A 21,394-nucleotide genomic window follows, 5' to 3' on the forward strand; every position below is an offset into this window, starting at 1 on the left:
TCACACTACTTAATAGGCCAACAGTAAACCGTTTAGCCCCGACTTGAGACACATTAAGACTTAGCGTCATAAACAGGTTTTGGTCTCCCTCTTGTGGAGGAAAAGTCAAGTTATTCCAGACTAAAGCAGCTTTTCCTGCCATACTGTCTCTCTCTCGCTCGCTCTCTTTCTCTATCACACTATCCAAAAATTTCTATTTTGATTCACTGAAAAAAAAAATAAAAAATTCTAGCAACAGTTTAAATTATGAAAACAAATCAAAAATGGTAACAACTACTGTATAATGAGTTCTCTTGTGTTCCATTTTCTCTTCAGGGAAATTTTAATTAAAGATCAAGGTTTTAAAAGCCAGGAAAAAATTTACCTTTTAGATTTAAACTGCTCTACTTAGGATTGTCATGTAGTTTTATGTGTACAGTAATGTGCAAAAGTCTCTCATTTCTTTATATTTTACCAGGAAAATTGGAAATGTGTCCAACAGTTTATTGAAACGTGTGCAAACATACATGGAAATACAGTACATAGGGCAAAAACAGAGTTTGTACAATTCTAATGAGCTTTAAAGTCAATATTTGGTAAGACCACTTTAATTCTTTAACACAGCCTGAACTGTCTCAGGCAGCTTTCTTGTCATTTCTTTAAGTAGTCTTCAGGAAAAGTTCTCCAGGCTTCAGTTTTCTGAAAGTTTTTCAGAAAACTGGAGAACTGTTGCTCAAGACCACTTTAAAAAAAAATTCACAATCAAGTCTGGAAGCAACATATAAAGAAATAGAGGCCGGCGGAAGACTTTTGCACAGTACTGTATCTTTACACTGCAACAGATAAAAAAAAAAAAATACATGAACAGAACTCATAAAAATTAAAAGTTTTGTTTTGTTTGCTTTGCAGGAGCTGAAATGATCCAGACAAAATTCCCCCTTCCAAACACTGAAACTGGGATGAGAAACTACTTTGTATTTTGTTTCCTTTTGTTGTTTGTTTTTACTGTTTGTCAGGCTTTATAAAGGGAATAACTCAAATAACTGTAACTGTGTAGGATTTTTTATTTTATTTTTTACGTTTCTTGTGTAAGTGGAAGTGAATGCTGGATGGATGGATACATATATCGTGGTGGTAATTTGATGGTATTATTTTACATTTGTGACATACTTAGTCTGGTATGGTATTAATTAATTTTTTGTAGTAGTAGTAGTTCGTAGCAATAGATCTATATAATTTTCTTAGAATATTTGTCAATAACAATATACTCCGTATGCACACGCGCGCGCACGCACAGTCATATGAAAGGCCAGCAGCTGACGCCTGCAGTTTCACAGTGGATAATAATGTTGCGTTCAGGGCCGCGGGGTTTCACGGTAATTACTCTGCTTCAATGGGTTTAACCATGAGTCTCTAACCCGTGACGGTCATGAGGGGTTTCTGCCCCTCTTTGCTCTCCCGCACACTGAGGTAAGATATTTGGGGAGCTGAAGTAACACAGAGCTCCGTGGACCAGTCTTTCTGAGAAGGCAACCCGACCAGAAGAACTACTTTCTGAAACCTTTCTTTCAAAGCTGGTAAGGCAGCACGGTGGTCTGTTTTTCTTACTTTTTTTTTTTATTAAAAGAAGCCCTTTTAAGACATGTAGAATATTTTTGCACTGATCAAAAGCTTAATTTGGTGTGACTTTAATACCAGGGCAGGAAATATTAATTAGGTGCTCTGTCTTGATAATGATTATATGCTCATCCCTGCATAAATGTAGAATATTCAAACTCGTTAGTAGCTAAGTAGCTGCCGATTTTCATTACATATACATATATATAAATTGTAATGACGTGCTCTTAAAACCTATGCAGTGCTCTTCAGTAAGAGAGCATCACTCAGTACCAAGTGGGAGAGAATAGAAGAGATGAGACCAACCCCAGCATATACTGTGATCAGTGAGGGGACAAAAAAAAGAAAAACAAAAAAGATCCCAAGCTTGGAATTCCTACATAGTTACAATTTTCTGTTATTTTACATAGTTGTACTAAAAAATACTAACTTTACATTACAGGCTATTAAAGAGTGTGGACTATCTGATTGCAATCTTACCCTAACAAGATCAGAGACAATGTAATATTTCCACTTGCAGTCTAAGTAGATAATAATGATTTCACAGTGCACAGCCCAACTGATGTTTAACTGTGTCTAGGCTATGTAGCAGTTTATAGATCTCCTTCTGTGATTATATCAGTGTAGTTTGGGACCTCACAATGCCCAGTATCTGTTATTTTATGGCTATGTAGGCTACAGTTGGTTTGAATGGTAAGTCATTTCTTGTTTATAAAATGATCTCCTGTTCACTTTCAGCTTAATGTTGTGTAATCGTACACACGGGATGCCTCGTGGGGACTTCAACGTTTATTTTGCCAGCAGCAGACGGGGAAATGTCAGAGCTGAGGAGTATGTGTGTCTATTGTTATCTTAAAATCAATGGTATAAATTAAGCTACTGCCATGGCAAAATTTTGATTGTTGTGAATACTATAAAGCCTATGTGCCAAAGTGAAGCTTTTCTCTATGTGAATTGTGTTGTGGCTCACAGGGCAGTGGGCATAGCTCTGCTGGTTGTCATTCTTGCAGCACTCCTTATCCTGGGCTGTTGGTACTTCAAGAAGAGGAGTGGCTACAAAATAATCAGAGTGAGACCATCACACTTTAACAATGCATTTTATTAGCGATCATTTATATTATTCTAATTTATCAAGGCAATTATTTAACATCTGTAAAATGTCAAAATGAAAATTGTGTTCAGCCTACATTATATTGCCGAAAGTATTCACTTGTCTGCCATATGAATTTGAGTGGTATCCCATTCTTAATCCATAGGGTTTAATATAATGTCGGCTAACCCTTTGCAGGTATAACAGCCTCAACTTTTCAGGGAAGGCTTTCCACAACGTTTAGGAGCATTTATGGGAATTTTTTTAACCCTTCTTCCTGACGCACATTTGTGAAGTCAGACATTGATGTTGGATAAGAAGGCCTGGCTCACAGTCTCCACCCTAAATTCATCCCAAAGGTGCTCTATCAGATTGAGGTCAGGACTCTGTGCAGGCCAGTCAAGTTCTTCCACACCAAACTCGCTCATCCATTTCTTTATGGTACCTTGCTTTGTGCACTGGTGTGCAGTCATGTTGGAACAGGAAGGAGCCATCCTCAAACTGTCCCCACAAAGTTGGGAGCATGAAATTTTCCAAAAAGTCTTTGTATGCTGAAGTATTGAGAGTTCCTTTTTTTTTTTTTTTTTTTTTTTAAGAGTTCCTTTGATCCATTACCAGAAACATGATTCATCACTCCAGAGAACATGTCTCCACTGCTCTAGAGTCCAGTGGCAATACTTTGCATTGTGCTTGGTGATGTAAGGCTTGGGTGCAGCTGCTCTGCCAAGGAAACCCATTCATGAAGCTCTCCACACACTCTTCTTGAGCTAATCTGAAGGCCACATGAAGTTGGAGGTCTGTAGCAAACAACTCTGCAGAAAGTTGGCGATCTCTGTGCACTATGTGCCTCAATATCCACTGACTCTGCTCTGCTACCAAAGCAGGCTACCAGTTTGTAGCTGAACTGCGGTGGAATATTTAATAGTGAAGAAATTTCACAACTTGTTGCACAGGTAGCATCCTATCATGGATGGGTGAGTGGATACTTTTGGCAATATAGTGTATTTCAAAGAACAACATATGTTCAATTTGTAACCATCGTGTACTAGCCTATCAATATGTGCTCATTTTGTTTTACCACAAATCCTCATAAATCTTTCTGTGACTTGCAGAGCCCCAGATCAGGTTCACCAGGTTACACAGGAAGCCAGTACTCGGAAGCAGGTGCTCCAGCAGAAAACAAGATGGCTCTTACTGATTTTGGAAGCTTCCGATCTGTGGTGAGGAAATTTACTTGGCTTAGTGTCAGGAATAGCAAGCACATACAGTACCAGCAAGTTTTGACTGGTACTGTATATAGGATATGGTAAAGCCTCTTCTCTCTTTCCCCCCTTAAAAACATTTACCAATGGGCTAATATTTAAATTATTTGCAAACCAGTATTCCACAGAGAGCACTTTTTAAAATAAAGCCTCAGAGCTCTGAAACATAATGTAGAGCATGTGAAAGCCAAAGCAGTGGATGCCTGAAGGGATTATGTCACCAGACTAGAGGGAGGTATAAAATCTTTCATTCCCAGGGGAGATATGTGCACTGTGAAAAGGTGAAAGACACATCAGAGCAGCAGTCTTTCATCGTACAGAATGCCATGTGCATAAAATATACATTTTGCATTTTATATAATGACACACTCCAAAGGAAATAAACTTTGGTTTCCCTTTTCAGTGCTGCATAAATATTGGGGGGGGGGGGGGGGGGGGGGGGGGGTGTTACTGTAGCAATTTAATTTTGTTGCATTTGTTCCACTCCTCTCCAGGTTCCTAATGCACCTCCGGCCTACGAGAAGATTTCCTCAGGGCCACTGCCTCCTCCCTATTCCCCCTGAAAAACTGTGGCTGAAGATGGAAGAGCAAAGGAAAACACTGGAGAACAACTCCAAACTCGCCTTGCTGTCTGAAAATATATAATCTGATGTCCCTAGCAATATGCTTTGTAGCGAAATATAGGTGAAACTACTGTATCTACCACTTTGTAGAATTATTCACACGGATTAACACAATTGATATAATGTAGCTTGTTTCAATAAACAATAACACATTATTGCACAATTCTGAGGATAATGAAGCAGACACTTGTTTGGGACAGTTGCATTGTTTATTTCCATGCAGTATCGTCCACAATTGTTCAATGAAAATGTACCTAGTAAATATTTTTTGAAAAATCTATATGGTAAAAATAAATAAATGCAAATTCAAAACATTTATATGGGCTCAAATATGTAGTACAAATTTATCTATTAGTTCATTTCTAAAACGTAAAATGCAGCTTTCAAATAGTTACTAGTCAAAAAAAGGACATGACAGACTGGATGCTGATGGGTTTTTCTTTTTTTTTTCCAAACAGAGACAAAAGTAGAGCAAGCTGTAATGATAAATAGTAAACAATAGTGGGACTGAAATGCAAAACTGCTAAAGCTCGACTTGAAATGTATATCATCTACCCTCCTTTTGTATCGCTTCGTTATAACACTTGTAATTGCTCAAGTCAAGAGTCTATACCTCAGTAGTGTCCCCTCCAGAAACTCATCACAGTATACATTTTTATTATGTCTGACTGAGCAGGTTTATATAAGACAATTTAACCAGAGGATAAAACCTAATGTAGCATTACTAAGTCAGGAGTCAAACTAAATCTGGAAACGAGGTTCTTTAAACAACCCCAGGATTAAAACAAGCAAAAGATATGAACCCCGCTAAAACTAAGCAGCTGAAAAGTTGTGTCTGAGCCCTCACAATCTACTTTAATTGGTTCACTTTGTGTCTGCCGGTGAAGGCTTTAAAGAGGAATCATGTGTTTGTAGTGCTCCAGTGGAACTGTTGGTACAAATCACCAGTGCATCCTGAGATTCAGGATGGGTAGTCAGCTCTGCCGGACTGACCTGCTGCTGAACAGCACTCAAAACAGCACCATCAGGACTAATGAGAATCTTGGGAGTTACACTCGTATGCAGACCCAAGGCTGAAGTCTGCAGGGAGTGTTTTCCAAGTGATTGATTGGTCAGTATGACAGGAGGATGGATGGTGTTGTTCATCTTAAGTGATGTGATTGTTTGAGCTGGAGTGATTATTACAGTGGTGCTGGATGAAGACGCAGTCTCAACAGGTGCTGTTTCAAAGGTGTTGACAGTGCTTTCGATAGGTGGAACAGTAGCAATGGGCAGTGTCTGCATCCTCGACAGTGCGCTTACGATTGGTGGGACAGCCACAGTTGGCAAAACCTGTGTCCGTGTGCCAGCAGGCACTGTTTGCATGACTGACATCTGTTTCTTGATTGATGTGTCGCCTAATCCTGAATGCATTAAAGCCTGCGGTTGAGGAGTGGTCGGTGCTGCAAATCGGACAGCTGTTTGGTGAGGCTGTACGCCTAGGTCCAGGGTTGTCACTGCAATCACACGCTGAGCAGGAAGAGAACCATGCAAAATGGGTGTGTCTGCTATTACAGGTGCTACAGCTGAGGAGAGGGGTGCAGGAACTGGTACGACAGGGCTAGGCAGGGTAACAGCTGATGGGCTGGGTACTACAGGCAATGACAGAGGTGCCGACAATCTGGGCAAGGGGGTTGCTACTACAGGTGAAATGGTTGATAAACATTTTGCCTGGGCATGTGTAGCAGTAGCTAATCTGACTGTACCCTGTGCTGAACCAAGAGAAGGGGCACTGGTTACCACTGGTACATTGTCTAAGCTTGGTCCAGGTGACCCCAGAGTGGATGTACCTACTGGAGGTACTGCAAAATTACCTGCATGCGCAGTTGGCAACCGAGGAAGAGCCGATACTACATTTGTTTTACTGGGTAACAATGTGGAGTCCAGGCCAGGTGTTCCTGTTAGTTTTAGTGGCATAACATTAGGAGTGGTCGCCAGCAACGGTCGAACAACAGTAGGAGTGCTTGCTACAAAAGGAGAACTTACAGCTGGCACACCAGGCAGCCTGGCTGGGGGTTGGGGTAAAACTGGTGCCCGGGGGGCTACCATGACATGGCTTGGACCTTGAGAAGGTACTGACGTTCCAGTGCTTGTAGGACTGGCAGGAGGCACTTGTTGTGCAGGGCTAGAGATGATAAGGACGTGGCTGCCTGGAGCCAAACCCTGGGGAGGAACTACAAAGCGCGCATTGTTGAGGAGAATGTGTGTGCCGGCGGCAAGCGGCGTAGAAGTGTTAATGACTATTCTCTGCTGGACTGTGCTGTTTGCAGAGGTGGTGAATGGGGTACAAGTGGTTGGTGCAGAGGAGAAAGGGGGTTGGGTTTTATTGCGAGCAAACTGAGATGAAGAGGAGGAGGAGGAAGTGGTTTCCTCACTGACACCCCTCTGACAATCAAGAGTGAGTGCCGAAGTTCGGACTGACCTATTCTCCACAGCAGTAGTTGTCTGAACAGGAGTGATGATGGGCAGTACACTTCCCAGAATATTAACATCCTTCTTTATCATGTTGCCTGTGGACTGAGCAGCAGCAGTGTATATGGATGTAGAACAGCTTGTTTGCGACGTCAAGGAAGATGATGGGATACCTTGGAGCTGAGTGCTGGTGGTGAGAGGCCCATGAGAGGCAAGCTGGGGAGAACTAGTAATGGCATTCAAACTTGTTGCTGGGACCAGTCCAGTGGTAGTGGCTGTTGAACAGTGTGTACTTGAGACAGAACCTGGTATGAACTTAGAAGACTGTGATAGGGCACCAACAGTCTGTCCAATAGTTGTCTTCCCTGGCAACTGGATTTGAACCCCTGGTGAAAAAAGGATAAGAAAGACATTTTAGAAACTTGTGGTATACGCCTTTTTATTGATTCCAACAAATCAAGGACTTATAATGCAGAACATTTCCACACACAATTACAGCCCAGCACTTGTACTGTGTGGACTGAGTGCTCATAAGCACTGCTGCAGAAGAGGACCAACATCAATGTGGACATCACCTGGCCCACCCTCTCTCCTTATCTGCAAAACTACCAATTCCTTCTGCTATTTCAAGACTGCCTAAAGGACGAGCAGTAGAGGTTTCCATAAAGTTCACCAGTAAAGCAGAGAGGCTGAGCTGAAACTTTACTAAACTTTACAGTCAGTAGCCTGTTTTCAAATTAAAGGAAACATCTGAGACTCCTAAAATAAAGCTGAAACTTTGTACCATGGAAAACACAATAGGAAGGTGGCTGTGGCGCAGTGCTCAACAGTTTAAAAATTTCCATCACATATGAAGTTAAAATAACACAATGTGTGCAGATTGTTAAATGTGTTTAGGAGCATGCATTCCCCACCAAAAACAACAGTGAAGATGGTGCTTACAAGTCATGCTGTCGGACACACACACACACACACACACACACACACACACACACACACACACACACACACACACACACACACACACACACACACAGAGAGAGAGAGAGAGAGAGAGCGCAGGTGGGAAAGCAGCATGACTGAGACAGTGAACTCAATTGTAGTGCATGATGTTTTTCTAGAGAACACAACAGCAGTGCAATTACTGTAATCACTAACAAAATCACAAGTAAAAAGCCAGTGAAAGTAATTTACCAAACCATCTTCTCCTCTTCTTTTGCCTACATTCCTTTAAGGGTTGCCACAGTGAATCATCTGCCTTAATCTCACTGTATCCATTACATCACTCTTCTTTCAAACCAACCCACTGTGTGTCCTCCTTCACTACATCCATGAATCTTCTGTTGTCTTCCTCTTTTCCTCTTACCTGGCAGCTCCATATTCAGCATCCTTTGTCCAGTATATCCACTCTCCCTCCTCTACACACGTCCAAATCATGTCAGCCTTGTCTCTTTAACTCTTTCTCCAAACCGGTCACCTTGAGCTCATTTCTAATCTTCTCTCTCCTGGGGCCTATACTACGAAGTAGAATTTAGGCTTATCCAGGTAACTTTCAGGGTTAACCCTGGGTTTTCAGTACAATGAAGGTGGCTCACTTCTTACTGGGATAAATCACTATCGTGACTTATGCTGCAAACCTAACCTGCTCTGGAGCAGATTAGGTTCCAGATTAGAGATCAACGGGTTTGAAATAAACACCAACTGACAAACCAGTTCTCCAGAAAATAGTGCCACATTTTTCACTGAGTCTTTTAGTTACAGCATGTTTTAAGCACAATATAGATTCTCTGCTGGGGGAATACATTTTATATGTGCAACTTGTTAACCCATACCTAAATACAACCACTGAATGAAGCGCAACTGCATGTCATGATGCCACAGTAAAGTGCATATTTATTTGGTGATTTAGGAAATGCATAAAATGTTGTTCTACTTGATTCTAATCTGCTGCTGAGTTTCTTTTACCCTGCTGGAACTGCAATGACTAGAACTCGAAACACACACACAGAATACCTGTTCAATCAGTCAAATTAATTTCACTTTGATGTGCCGAGAAACTAAAGCGATTTCCACGTCTCTTATCAGGCTGTTGGACAGTAAGCTTTAATGTTTAAATGGATCCAGTTTCAAAGGTCTAATGTGCAGCCATCACCTTAGAAATAAACAGCAGCACTGAAAGTGCACCCAGCAATAAAATTAATTGGAATTCAAATGTTTTTGTTTTTTTTTACTGCTCCACACACTAAATGACCAGATTATTTATTTTCTGCAACATTTATTTGTTGTCCTTGCATTTTACTTTTATAATTTAATGTTCTTTGTAGATGTTTAAAAATCACCATTTGATAATGTCTCTGGTGAAGGTGGCACAGGGATCATTTTTTGTGGAACAAAAGTCATAGGATCTATGAAATGCCCCTTTTAAATTTGTTAGATGGTGTCAACACCGCCCTTTACATGTGAACATGTGAATTCTCCAAACTCATACATCATAGCAGGTGTCACTACAAACTTATAAACCTTCCCTTTCAGTCTTTGTGCTGTCTGTTTGTCACAGATCAACCCTGACACTCATCTCCACCCAGTCCACCCTGCCTGCACTCTCTTCTTCACTTCTTAGTGCGCTGTCTGTTGCTTTGGATGGTTGACCCCCGGTATTTAAACACACCCACCTTCACTACCTCTACTCCTTGCATCTTCACCAATCCACCTGCCTCACTCTTATTCCCACATGCATTCTGTTGACTTTCATTCCGCTTTATTCCAGAGCATACCTCTACCTTTCCAGGTTCTCTTCCACCTGCTCCCTACTCTCACTACACATCACAATGTCATCTGCAAACATCATAGTCCACGGAGGCTCCATCACCACTGCAGCCAAGAAGGGGCTCAGAGCCGATACCTGACCATCAAACCATCTGCTCAAAAAACTTAAACAGCATCACCAAACACCATCTTTTCACCTGCTCCCAGCCATCTCTGGGTTGTTTTAGCAACAGTGCATTTGAACTAAGAACAAGCTAAAAAGGAATTGCCTGTTTTAAGACAAACTGCTTGTTTGGTGTGGCAGATTTCTGGTAAACCCTGCTTCAGGCTGACAGCAGATACTTAGAAATGATGAGAACCTGGTGACATTTCTTGATTAACTTATATGCCAACATTGGATACTGTGGGATTTTTCCCACTACTTTGCAACAATGGGATACATTTTATACTCAGACTTTAAATTATTTACAACCTGAATTAAACACAAGACAGAGCAAATGATTAAGAAAATCTCAATAAAAAAATTACCTGAGGGCAGAGAGATGTTTCTGCCCTTGGACAATGCCTCCAAGCTGATACTGCTAGCAGGTTTTCCTGGTCTTAATCCCACCTTTGATAATGAAGTGGCCACTACCTGTCCACTAGGACACATTGCCATTGCTGGCGCTGGAATGCTTCCCATGACGGTTGTTGATGATGTCACTGTGGGGTGACTGACAAACATGACTCTTGAACTAGGAGCCAGTTTTGGGGATGAGGGTGCTCCCTTGGATGTGGCTACATTTGAGGATGAGGAAGAAGATGGAGTAACCAGGATGAATTTAGTAACTTGGGATCCCTCATCTGTAGTGGTGCGTTTCACACTAGTTTTGCTGGCTTGTGTGGCAACTTGGGAAACTCCAGAGCCACTTGGTGGTGGCACAACAACACTGTTTTTCACTACAGAAGCTTGAAAATGAGAACCAGTAGCATCTGTCTGGACTGGCTGGGAAATGTTTGCCACAACTGTAGAACCAGCTGAGGTACTGGGGCCTTGACTTAAAGCACCAGTACTGCCTGTAGTTTGGCTTTGTGGGCCTGTTATAGGAATGCTACCAGTGGTCGGAGTAAGCGTGGTATTTTTGAGAGAGGATGGGGTCTTTAAAGCTGGATGAACCTGCTTCTGGGCTTGAGCCACTGAGATACTTGTCATTGCTGGAACAGGAGAAGGTGAAGTCTGAGTAGGAGGAGTAGAAGACTGTGAGGCCTTGGCAAGAAGGAAGGCTTTAAACTGAGGTGAGATAGTGATGACTGGACTGGTGGGAATAGAGCCAAGTGCATTCTGATCTGAGGATGTCTGGACTTTGACAATGCCAGTGTTGCCACATCTAGTTGTTACCAGAATGGACTGTGAGTCACGGATACACACAGTCTTAAGCTCTTGTTTCAGGTCTGTAGGTTTCCCAGGCTCAGTGCAAACTGCATTTGAAACTGTTGTAATGGAGGTTGTGTTTGGTGTGATATCTTGTGGAGCACTAGATTGGACACTGCATAACTGTGCCCCTTTAAACCCAGCAGTGTTTAGGGCCCCTTGTTGGAAACAAGGTGAAACCAAAGGAGAAGGGGTCTTCACTGTCCTGGCATCTTTTAGGGGGGCCACTTGCTGAACTGGAATTCTGTTTTCAGGAATCCTGAACCCAGGCACATCGGTGGACATACAAAAAGGGCTGGCCACTTTGGAAACTGTTGCCTGTGTGCCCTTAGTCTGTTGTTGATCTAAAGAGAACGACTTTGCTTCAGCTTTATGAACGAGAAGGTTAGAAGGCAGAATCAGCATTTGCTGCACAGTCTTCTCCCCAGTGTCTCGGCCAATGACAGGCTGAACTGAGATCTTGACTGGGCTATTGTCTTTCCTTACAAGGTGACCCAGTCCCTCAGGTACCTTGTACACCACTTGGACTGGATTTTTTAGTACGGTCTGTGTTGGTTTGCCCTGTGGAGATTTAGGAAGAACTGCCGCCACAGTGGCCACTTCTGACTGCTCAGGGGCTTTTGTCTGCTGTGGTCCTTGTACCTGAATCTGTTGCTTGTTCTGCTGGGAACCGGATAGAGAACTTTGTGCTTCTGAAAGTTTTGCATTAGCTACTGCACATGTAGGCAGGGAGACCAAAGACCTTTTGCTCTGTGCATCTCCACTATTAACACCTGGGCAATCAGCAGGTCGATTCATTAAGGTCACTTTGTTTCCCACACTCTTAGCCAGCAGGGTGGGGATGGGCGTGTAGCCCTTAGGTAGTCCAATAGTTGGGTGAAGGATAGGGGATCTGGGAGATGTTGAAGCATGAGTTGTCACCCTTTCTGCCCATGCTGAATCCCTGGATTGATTTGCTGGGATCAGTTCAGATCTAGACTGTGGCCTGGAGTCGGCAGAAATAATGTTGCTGCTTACAGTCTGATCTTTTTGCCGCAGACCAATGCCTTTCTCTGCGCCTGCTTGAAGGTGTTTTAGGTGGTTCGGAGGTACACATGTCACCGTGTTTTCTCCAGCAGACTCAGCCATAAACTCCCTGGTGCTTGCTGAGAAGGAAATAGAGATGATGGCAGCGATGTATTAATGTATTAGCTTTATTATTGTCTACATGGATTTCTACATGGGTTGGCATTTCAGTAATGAAAATTACAATGTTAAGATTCAAGCTTAATTACCTCCACTCCAAAGGCCTCTGGGAACTCTGTGCTCCAGGTCCTCCTCTTCTGATCTACCATAATGATCTGAGAGTGAAGGCACCTCCTTCCCGAAGTCCTGTTCTTCTTCATCATCATCATCTGATGATGATGATGATAAAATGCACTCCTCGCGCACAAAGTTATTGTACTCTGGGTGCTTCTTGAAATCATCAAATTCCTTTTTCAAACGGAGCCTGACATAGAAGAAAAAAGACAAAATCAGGAGTTCAGTAACGATAATATAATGAGCTGTTTAAGCAAACAGTGGTCACTATACTATGTACAGCATAGTATAGTTTGTATAATAGTCTAGTATAGTATAATCGTATAGTTTGTATAGTTAGTATAGGTTGTTAATCTGTATTGTTAGTACTGGTTGTCTAATCTTTATTTAATTTTATTATTATTATTATTATTATTTTTTATTTATTTTTTTTTTTTTTACATCCGTTGTTAAAAAAATAAAAATAAATAAATAAATCCATTGTATGGATTCTATTTATTTATTTATTTCTAAAATGAATTCTATTGTGTGTGTGAAGTTGTGAAGCTGTTGGATGCCCTAATTTCCTTCAGGATTAATAAAGTATCAATCAATCAATCAATCTATCAATCAATCAATCAATCAATCAATCAATCAGTCAGTCAGTCAGTCAGTCAGTCAGTCTATCTATCTATCTATCTATCTATCTATCGCTTTGTGTTGGAGAGATGACCACAAACTGAGCAGGAATATGATAAAGACCAGAAATACAGCCTAAGCTGAAGATAAAACCAATGCAAACTGAACTATGGTAAACCTTAAATTCACTTTGATTATTTTAATATACACTCATTTGCCACTGTATTGGTACAGCTTTTCAACTGCATGTTAACAAATGTCTAATCAGCCACATCACATGGCAGCAACTCAAAGCATTTAGGCATGCAGACATGGTCATGATGGCCTGCTGAAGTTCAAATGGAGCATCAGAATGGGAAAGAAAGGTGATTTAAGTGACTTTGAACATGGTTGCTGGTGATGTACGGGCTTTTCAGAAACTGCTGATCTACTGAGATTTTCCTCACACACCCATCTCTAGGGTTTCCAGAGAATGGTCAGAAAAAGAGAAAAATATCCACTGATCAGCAGTTCTCTGGGCAAAAATGGTTTGTTGATACCAGAAATCAGAAAACAATGGCTCGACTGCTTCAAGCTGAAAAAAAGGAAGCAGTAACTCAAATGACCAAGCCTTACAAACAAGCTATGGAGAAGAGCATCTCTGAACACACAACAGATCAAACCTTAAAGCAGATGGGCTACAGCAGCAGAAGACCACACCAGGCACCACCCCTGTTTGTTAAGAACATGAAACTGAAGCTACAAATCACACGGGCTCAACAAAATCAGACAACAGATGATTGGAAAAATGTTGCCTCATCTGACAAATCTTGTTTTCAGCAGGGATATTTAGATGGTTGGGTCAGAATTTGGTGTAAACATGAAAGCAAGTATCCATCCTGCCTTGTATCAGCAGGTCAGGCTGATGGTGGTCATGTAATGGTGTGGGGGATATTTTCTTGGTATACTTTGGGACCCATAGTACCAAGTGAGCATTGTTTAAACACCACAACCTGCCTGAATATTATTGCTGACCGCATTCATCCCTTTATAACCACAGTATACCCATCCTCTGATGGCTGTTTCCAGCAGAACAATACACAAAACTCAAATAGTCTCAAACTGGTTTCTTGTTTTACATATACCTGAATGAAGTTTTAATAAAATATTTGCATAATCGTCAAACCTGTTCCTTTGGTGCGCTTTGACAAGTTTGGGTTCCCAGGGTGAAAGCTCATTTAGTAGTCTGATTAGCGTGCTATGGAGGTCTTTCACTGCTTCCCTCCTATAGTACCATCGACCCTGTGAGTTCAAAGATGTGAAGGAAAACTTAGGTGAGTCAGCAACACTGAAATGCGAGGAAACTAATATTTTCTTCTACTTAACACAGAAGGTGCTGGAGCATATGAGTAAATATTCTTGACAGAACAATCACAGTCAACTACCAATCTCTTTTTAGTGCTCTCCAGGTCATCAAGTTCATCTTCAGTCTTACTAATAAGCTCGCGTAATTCCTCGAGACTGGTGCAGACCAACTATACAGGAGAAGAAAAAAGGGCACAGAAAAATATCAAATGAATAAATAAATAAATAAATTCAAGGCTTAAATCAACAATATAAAATATAAAATAGGTAAGATTTGAAAAAAAAAACTTCTCATTTAACATGTCCCATTTAAGCTGCTAAAGGAATAAGTTCAGAGTGTACAGTAAACGCGACTACCTTGAATGATGGCTCAGCTGAAGGTTCATCTTTAATTTTCTTTGAACATTCAGGTTTTTTGCCTGTCAAAAATAATTAATACACACAAATGATTTTGATGTAATACTAACTGAAATCACAGGAGCGACATCAGTACCGCGCCTTTTATCACCTGTTTTATGTTTCTTCTTCTTGTCTTTTCTCTTGATTGTTGCGCCAACTTTCCGCAGTGTGGACTTGGCAGCCTCAGCTGGGGACAGTCTCATCCTGTCCACATGCTGCAGCTGCTTGTGCTCTCCTTTTACCCTCAGCAGCTGGTCTCCCCCTCGCTTTTTCTTCCGCTTTTTTTTTTTAGTCCAGATTTTGTAGTTCGTCGCATCTTCAGTTGAGATTTGAGCGCTCTCAGAAGACAGCTGTGCTGCCAGCTCTGATGTACCACAACAGAAGCCATGCTCCTCTGATTTAACGTTACTAGTTTTCTTTTTGCAACATTCAAAACAGGAAGATCTTTGGTGTCCCTGAATGAGACTTCCTCCCTCTATTTTGAGTCCCAAGGGTTTTGTTGGGAAGGCCAGATTCACAGAACGAGCAGGAGATCTGCCTGTGTAGCTGTGCTCCCCTACATTCAGACAGGGCTCTTGTGTTTCTGCTTTAATGGTGCGAACTGAACCCAATAAGAAGTCCTGCTCTTGTTTTATTGTGATTCTCTTTGATTGCTGCTCCACATCTAAAGTCTCCTGCTTCAAATTAATGTTTACACTACCTCCTTCACTTGGACTGATGTGTGTAAGGGAAAGTGAGTTTGTGTGTATTTTTAAGTCCAGTTTAGAGTCTCGACAAGAGTCTCCATCAGAAGACACCGATTCAGATGTCTCCTCCTCCTTAAGCGACCACAACTTAAACCTTTTTTTATCTTCCTCTCCTTTCTCATTTTCCCTTTTGAAAACCCCAAAAGTCTCGCTTTTCCGTTTTCCCAAATCGCCAGTCTCTGCAGTGTCCATGGAGACTCCATAACATCCTACATCACTTTTATCCCTCTCATCGCGCATTCCATCTGACTCGTCCTCTGTACCTGGCTTAAAGTCAACTCTTTTGACCCATACAGAAGGAAAAGGGAATGCTGGGGGTGTGCTGGGGCTTTGGCGATAGATCCTCAGATCTGCTCCACAGAAATGTGGGAAATGTATATAAGCATTCTCTTTGCTGTCATAGCCCAAGATAGACTCCCTACATTCATGGATGGGCTGGGCGAGCACAGCATCCTGTACATCCTTCTGTGTCTCATACACATGATCACACAGCCCCTTCAGAAGCCATACTCGCTGATAGAAGGGCAACAAGTGAAAGGGTTTCTCCTCCAAAGGGCTAACCTCCCCTAGGATGCTAAAAAACTGGTGGGAAAGTCCCAGCTTTTCAGCGCGATCTGGCTGATCACGGGAGGCACCGATGGCTCGATACCAGCCTACGACACGCTGTCTTAGTTCTGACTCCCATCGCTTGTAAGGCAGCGCAGGCCGGCGGTGCAGTGTAGCCCTCCTCTGAGGGGGCGAGAGAAGGGAAGACATGATTTTGGACAGGAGCAGGCTGCAGCGGGGCATTAGCAAACAACGTTCCAGCTCAAAAAATATGATCTCGGGGAGGTTAAGGGCAGTCTGAGCCAAGCAGAGAAAGTGCCCGATAGCAGGGAGTTCCCAAAGGGTTTCGACAGTCTGAGGGAAAGCTAGTGAAAGCAAGCTCTGCTCCCACTCTTCCACCTCCTTGGCTGACATTTCTTCTGCCTCTTTCTTCTCAAGCTCTCGTTGCCTGCAAATGCAAAAAGTATAGTTGTGGTTTTGAATTCTGCTTTACTTTTGCACTAAATTGCAACAAAAATCAACGTACAACAGAGACTTTCAATCTTCTCTTTTAGCAATTCACTCACCTCTTCTCCTCCTTGGCTCTCTGTTGCTCCTCTAACCGCAGGGTCTGCACCATGATCGACTCATGTCCACCAACAGTGATGGTAGCAAGGCTACGAGGTGTGGATCTCCGCCTTGTGGAGGTGCCTCCTGTGCCCCGTTCCTCCTCTACACCAAAACGTCCTTTAGAAGTAACTGCCAAGGTTGTTTTCTCTCGCAGCATCCTAGTTTGACAAATGTAGGGACAAAAAGCAGAAGCACCAAAATGAATAAAGTTGCTCGAAAAGATCTACCAAATGAACATCCAGCATACACAGTACTAATGTAATCAAAGGGCCACACAATTATATAAAATGCATGACAACTGTGACAGGTAACGAGTACATTTTCTGATTCATAGGCAAATAAATAATAAATAGGATGGCTGAACCATCATAATTTGCTGTTAAACACATACTCAGTCCACTGTTATCATTATTGTTAATATAAATTAAAGGCTGGGAGAGGCAAGTAACAGAAAACACCTTTAGTTTGATCATGACCACAGCTGTGTAATGTTTGGAGATTTGTCTCTGCAGCAATGTGTTGTGTAGTTATATTAGTTTTACCTGGACAGCAACGTGAGCTTCTGCTCCAGCATTATTTCCAGCTTTTGTGCTTGTTTGGAGATCCAGTGGTCCACTCCATGGTAGCGATAACAGTTCTCCAGCATCAGCCTGAAGTCTGCAACAAACTCAGTTATGGTCTCGTATTCCTGATTGATAAACTTCTCTTCCATCCTCCGCAAGCACATTGACTGCCTGAGCTGTGACTGCACCCGGCCCTTGACCCCTCCGATACCATGCTGGGCCTCCTGATGGCCAATGGGATAGAGGAATGGGCTGGTGATCCCTTTGTGCTTATCCAAGAGAAAGCCTGTAAATATCCTATAAGCTTGCTGGACCTCATAGTTCATGTCCTCCTCAAACGTATTGCTGTTGGTAGAAATGCAGACCTCGGGCAGTGAGAGGTCACTGTTGGAAAACTCTGACATACCATCGTTGCTCAGAGCAAGGTGGTCGCCTTCTGCAGTAAGATCTCCACTGTCGCTAGGGCAGCATAATGCTACCACAGTATCAACTTCACAGGTGCCATTACTGAGCCCCTCCTCAGTTAAAACTAGGCGAGTGTCGTTGTTGCTCACCCATTTGTTTTTTGAAGACATGATGATGTCAGAGCCGGGCTGCGGAGGTGCCGAGTCTCGGTCCGTCACATCTGCTGTGATTTGTTCCGTCATATCCTCCTGATCCATAGCACGGGAACCTGAAGAGGGGAACAGGTGTCACCTATGGCATACAACACTTTTGCATACAACACTCCGTGATGGAAAATTAGACTTGGTCAAATATACAGTGCGCACTACCCATTTATACAGTCCAAAAAGAAAGATCAGTACTGGAAATAAGTTGATGTCTAACATCGCTGAACTAACTTTGCTTTTATTTTAAATCCAGAGGTCACATTATTAAAGAGGCATGATAAAACACGGGGGGTGTTTACCTCGTTGAATTAGCGGTTTGACTTAGTTAATCTAAATGCCAGATTTTCTAAACTTTCCCTGCATCAGTGTCTAGCTAGCTTGAAGTTAGCTGTACGCACATTAGCGCAAAGCAAGTAAAAAAAAAAAACAGTAAGCAAACAAAAGTTTGCTGCTCATGAACAAAATCTAAAGGACACTTCCTTATCGCGTCTCGCATCCCGACCACGTGCAAAATAACAACAAAACAAAGTGACCACAGGCAGAATTTGGTTGGTTCCAATAACATACCTCGCCGTTTTCAGCTCGGCTCCACAGACGCACCAGGCAAGACAGCTTTTAGCAAGCTTTAGCAGCCACGGTGGGTCGCTAGCTCGGCTAGCTTTGCTATTGTTTCCAACCTAGGGCCTGCAGTTGCTTCGTTCGCCCTCCATAGTAAAATGCTGCAGCAGTTACATGTCCAGGTAAAAAGTTAAGCGGGCGTATCATGTCGCCATCGCGCGGAATGATGTCAGTGACAGCAAGACGGCTAGTGGAGCATTAGCCGATTGTTTCAAAAAGCACAACAGTTCATTGTCACTAGCTGCCCAGCTAACTCAGCTAGGTTTTGAACTTGACAGCTACTTTGTGGCTGGTGAAAATGTATACGGTCACTTCGGAGACAAATTTGCACCATGTGGCAGGTATACTATGAACGCTGCGAGCTTACAAAAAGCTAGTAACTGACTCCTCTGGGCTGCTTGAAGACTACTGAAGCGTCCACTTCACTTCCACCCTGCGTGCCCCTGATGCAAATGTGCGCAGCTTGACGCAGCTAGCAGGTTCCGTGTCACGCCGAAACGTTGTTTTGATTTGTTTCTTTTGTTTTGTTTTTTTGTTTGTTTTGGTTTTGTTTGTTTGTTTTGGGGTTTTTTTGGAGGGCGGGGGTCAAAAGCCGACACACACATACACTTGGTGCCCTATTATTAAGCTTATTATAATTATGTCAATCACCGTCAAATTAATAAACGCATAAAACTACAGCAGTCCACAAAGCTGCAGTGCGCAGGATGAGACTGTTTAACGTCCATTCATCACTTAAGCGCTTATAAGCATCTTCCAATGAGTTAGATGAGACACAATATAAAGGCCATGTACAACGTGAACACGCGTCTCACTTTTAGCCGCTAGATGTCGCTAGAGACTAATGTAGAACAGGTGAGCGTCACAAGCCTAAGACAAAAGATTGAAATTTTCCCTTCTCTTAACCTCTCAGGTAGCCCTGACCCTTTTTATTTTTATAAATCCCGTTATGGCTATTTTCGCGATAAGTGTCCATCGTAGAAAATAAGTGGTCCATCGTAGAAAAGAGGAAGAATCGGTGACATTATAAACACATTAGATTTTTCTGGATATTGTTTAAGAAAAGAGTCTTCCTGACAGTTTAATATCAGGGCTCTAAAACTCCTTGTGCTGAAGCCAGGATATTAGCAAATTAAGCTTGTGAGCTGATGTGTTACTAAAAAAAAAAAAGTGATTGAACACAACATATAATACAATTAATAGGTTTGCATAAGCAAAGGACATGACATGGAGCCGCAGTTAAATGAGCAAATCTAACAGTTATAGCCTTATGTAAAACAGGAGGTCTCCAGCTGGGACAGCTGTTAATTAAGCAATTATGCCACCAGGGGACCGAGCTGTACTGAGATTTCGGCGCAGCTGAGAGGTGGGTTTTCAGTCCAGATAATAATGAATGATTGTGAACTTAATGAGAAACTGTGTATACTGCTTTCTCTAGTAAACCAGATCTACATCTAACAGTGAGATCGAAAAAGTATTATCTGTAAGGCTGGAAATACTGAAGATGGTCAAGAAATTTCTTCCACCTGTGTGCAGCGTAACAGCTAAAAGCTTCGCTTCCCGCTGCGTCCGGGTTGAGATACTATGTATAGTTAAGTGACCTGTATGTTTTTGTGCAATATAATGCATGTATTTCGATCCCATTTGTCATTAAGTGATGTGTAAATGGCCACAAAAAAAAAAAAAGAGAGAGAGAGAAATTGCTTTCTTGTTAGAGCTACAGCTGCATCTTTCTCAAAATGATACAGTTATAGGCGTTTTGGCGAGAGACAAGATTTTGCAGTACTGTGCAAAAGTCTTGAGTCACTTCTCATTTCTTTATATTTTACGAGGAAAATTGGAAATATGTCCAGCAGTTTATTGAAAAATGCGCAAACATAAATGAAATACACAAGGCGAAAAATTGTATGTACAATTCTAACATGCTTGAAAGTCAATATTTGGTGTTACCATCTTTATTTTTCATCGCAGCCTGAGCTCTCTTAGGCAAGTAGTCTTCAGGAATATTTCTACAGACTTCTTGAAGGACATTCAAAGCTCTTCTGATGCTGGCTGCCTTTTGTAACATTCTCTGTCAAGGTGATCCCACACTGCTTCAATAATACTCTGGGGAGGCCAATCCATGACTGATAGTGTTCCATTGTGTGTGTGTGTGTGTGTGTGTGTGTGTGTGTGTGTGTGTGTGTGTGTGTGTGTGTGTGTGTGTGTGTGTGTGTGTGTGTGTGTTTTCCTATCCACATATTTTTTACTGCACTGGCACTGTGTGTCTGACTGTACTTTTCTGTGTTCATAATACTAACAGTTTTGACAACATCTCCAACACTACTGGCTGGGCTGAAATGCACCCATAAACTTTTCAGAGCCTCCACAGTGTTTTACAGATGGCTATAGACACTCACTCTGCTGACCTCCTCCTCCATAAATTTGATGACCATTTGAATCAAAAACTTCAAATTTGGATTAATCCCTCCATCAGGCCCATTGTTGTTGATTTTCAGTCCATTTCTTGTGTAATTTCTCATACCTCAGCCTTTACTCCCTGTTTCCCTTATGAATGAATGTCTTCTTGACAGCCACCTTTCCACTGACCATTTCTGCTGTGGCTTCAGTGAACAGTAGATGGAGCAAATGAAGGGCCAGATGCATCTCTCAGGTCCTGTTTCAGGTCTTATTTCTTAAGGACATGACTTTCAGATACTGTTCATCTGCTGTAGATAGTTTTTCAGGCCTGCTACTTCTTCTTTTGTCCTCCACTTGTCACTTTTTAAGGACACACTGCACATCATGCTGAGATGTGCCAGGATTTCAGCTGATATCTCTTTGGGAATCACCTTGCTGGTTC

General features: G+C 42.1%; 2 protein-coding genes across 3 annotated transcripts; one reads left to right on the forward strand and one right to left on the reverse strand.

Moving 5' to 3' along the window:
- Positions 1-1,409: 1,409 nt before the first annotated feature.
- Positions 1,410-4,883, forward strand: mlana (melan-A). Its single transcript, XM_030742547.1, has 5 exons — positions 1,410-1,556; positions 2,335-2,427; positions 2,569-2,665; positions 3,799-3,906; positions 4,443-4,883. Exons 2-5 carry the CDS (start codon positions 2,339-2,341, stop codon positions 4,509-4,511), a joined length of 363 nt encoding a protein of 120 aa, XP_030598407.1. The 5' UTR covers positions 1,410-1,556; positions 2,335-2,338; the 3' UTR covers positions 4,512-4,883.
- brd10 (bromodomain containing 10) lies at positions 4,777-18,984 on the reverse strand. 2 transcript variants are annotated; one of them, XM_030742545.1, is made up of 10 exons: positions 18,502-18,984; positions 17,303-17,996; positions 16,718-16,918; positions 14,969-16,599; positions 14,818-14,879; positions 14,541-14,630; positions 14,282-14,397; positions 12,474-12,688; positions 10,317-12,344; positions 4,777-7,408 (listed from the first exon to the last, which is right to left on the reverse strand). In XM_030742545.1, the coding sequence occupies exons 2-10, from the start codon at positions 17,983-17,985 to the stop codon at positions 5,436-5,438; spliced, it is 6,999 nt and encodes a 2,332-aa protein (XP_030598405.1). In that variant the 5' UTR covers positions 17,986-17,996; positions 18,502-18,984; the 3' UTR covers positions 4,777-5,435. The 2 variants fall into 2 exon arrangements, with proteins under 2 accessions (XP_030598405.1, XP_030598406.1); XM_030742546.1 differs by having other exon boundaries at positions 18,920-18,946.
- Positions 18,985-21,394: the final 2,410 nt, after the last annotated feature.

Source organism: Archocentrus centrarchus, chromosome 12 (genome assembly GCF_007364275.1).
Source record: "Archocentrus centrarchus isolate MPI-CPG fArcCen1 chromosome 12, fArcCen1, whole genome shotgun sequence".
NCBI classification, from domain to species: Eukaryota; Metazoa; Chordata; class Actinopteri; order Cichliformes; family Cichlidae; genus Archocentrus; species Archocentrus centrarchus.

Bases quoted from the DNA above. Each gene is read 5' to 3' on its own strand.
- mlana (XM_030742547.1), top strand. From the start codon at position 2,339: ATGTTGTGTAATCGTACACACGGGATGCCTCGTGGGGACTTCAACGTT. The intron at 2,428-2,568 runs GTATGTGTGTCT...TGTGGCTCACAG, and splicing joins GGAAATGTCAGAGCTGAGGA to GGCAGTGGGCATAGCTCTGC. The intron at 3,907-4,442 runs GTGAGGAAATTT...ACTCCTCTCCAG, and splicing joins TTGGAAGCTTCCGATCTGTG to GTTCCTAATGCACCTCCGGC.
- brd10 (XM_030742545.1), bottom strand. From the start codon at position 17,985: ATGGATCAGGAGGATATGACGGAACAAATCACAGCAGATGTGACGGAC. The intron at 14,880-14,968 runs GTGATAAAAGGC...TATTTTTGACAG, and splicing joins GAAGAAGAAACATAAAACAG to GCAAAAAACCTGAATGTTCA. The intron at 12,345-12,473 runs GTAATTAAGCTT...TTTCCTTCTCAG, and splicing joins CAGAGGCCTTTGGAGTGGAG to CAAGCACCAGGGAGTTTATG.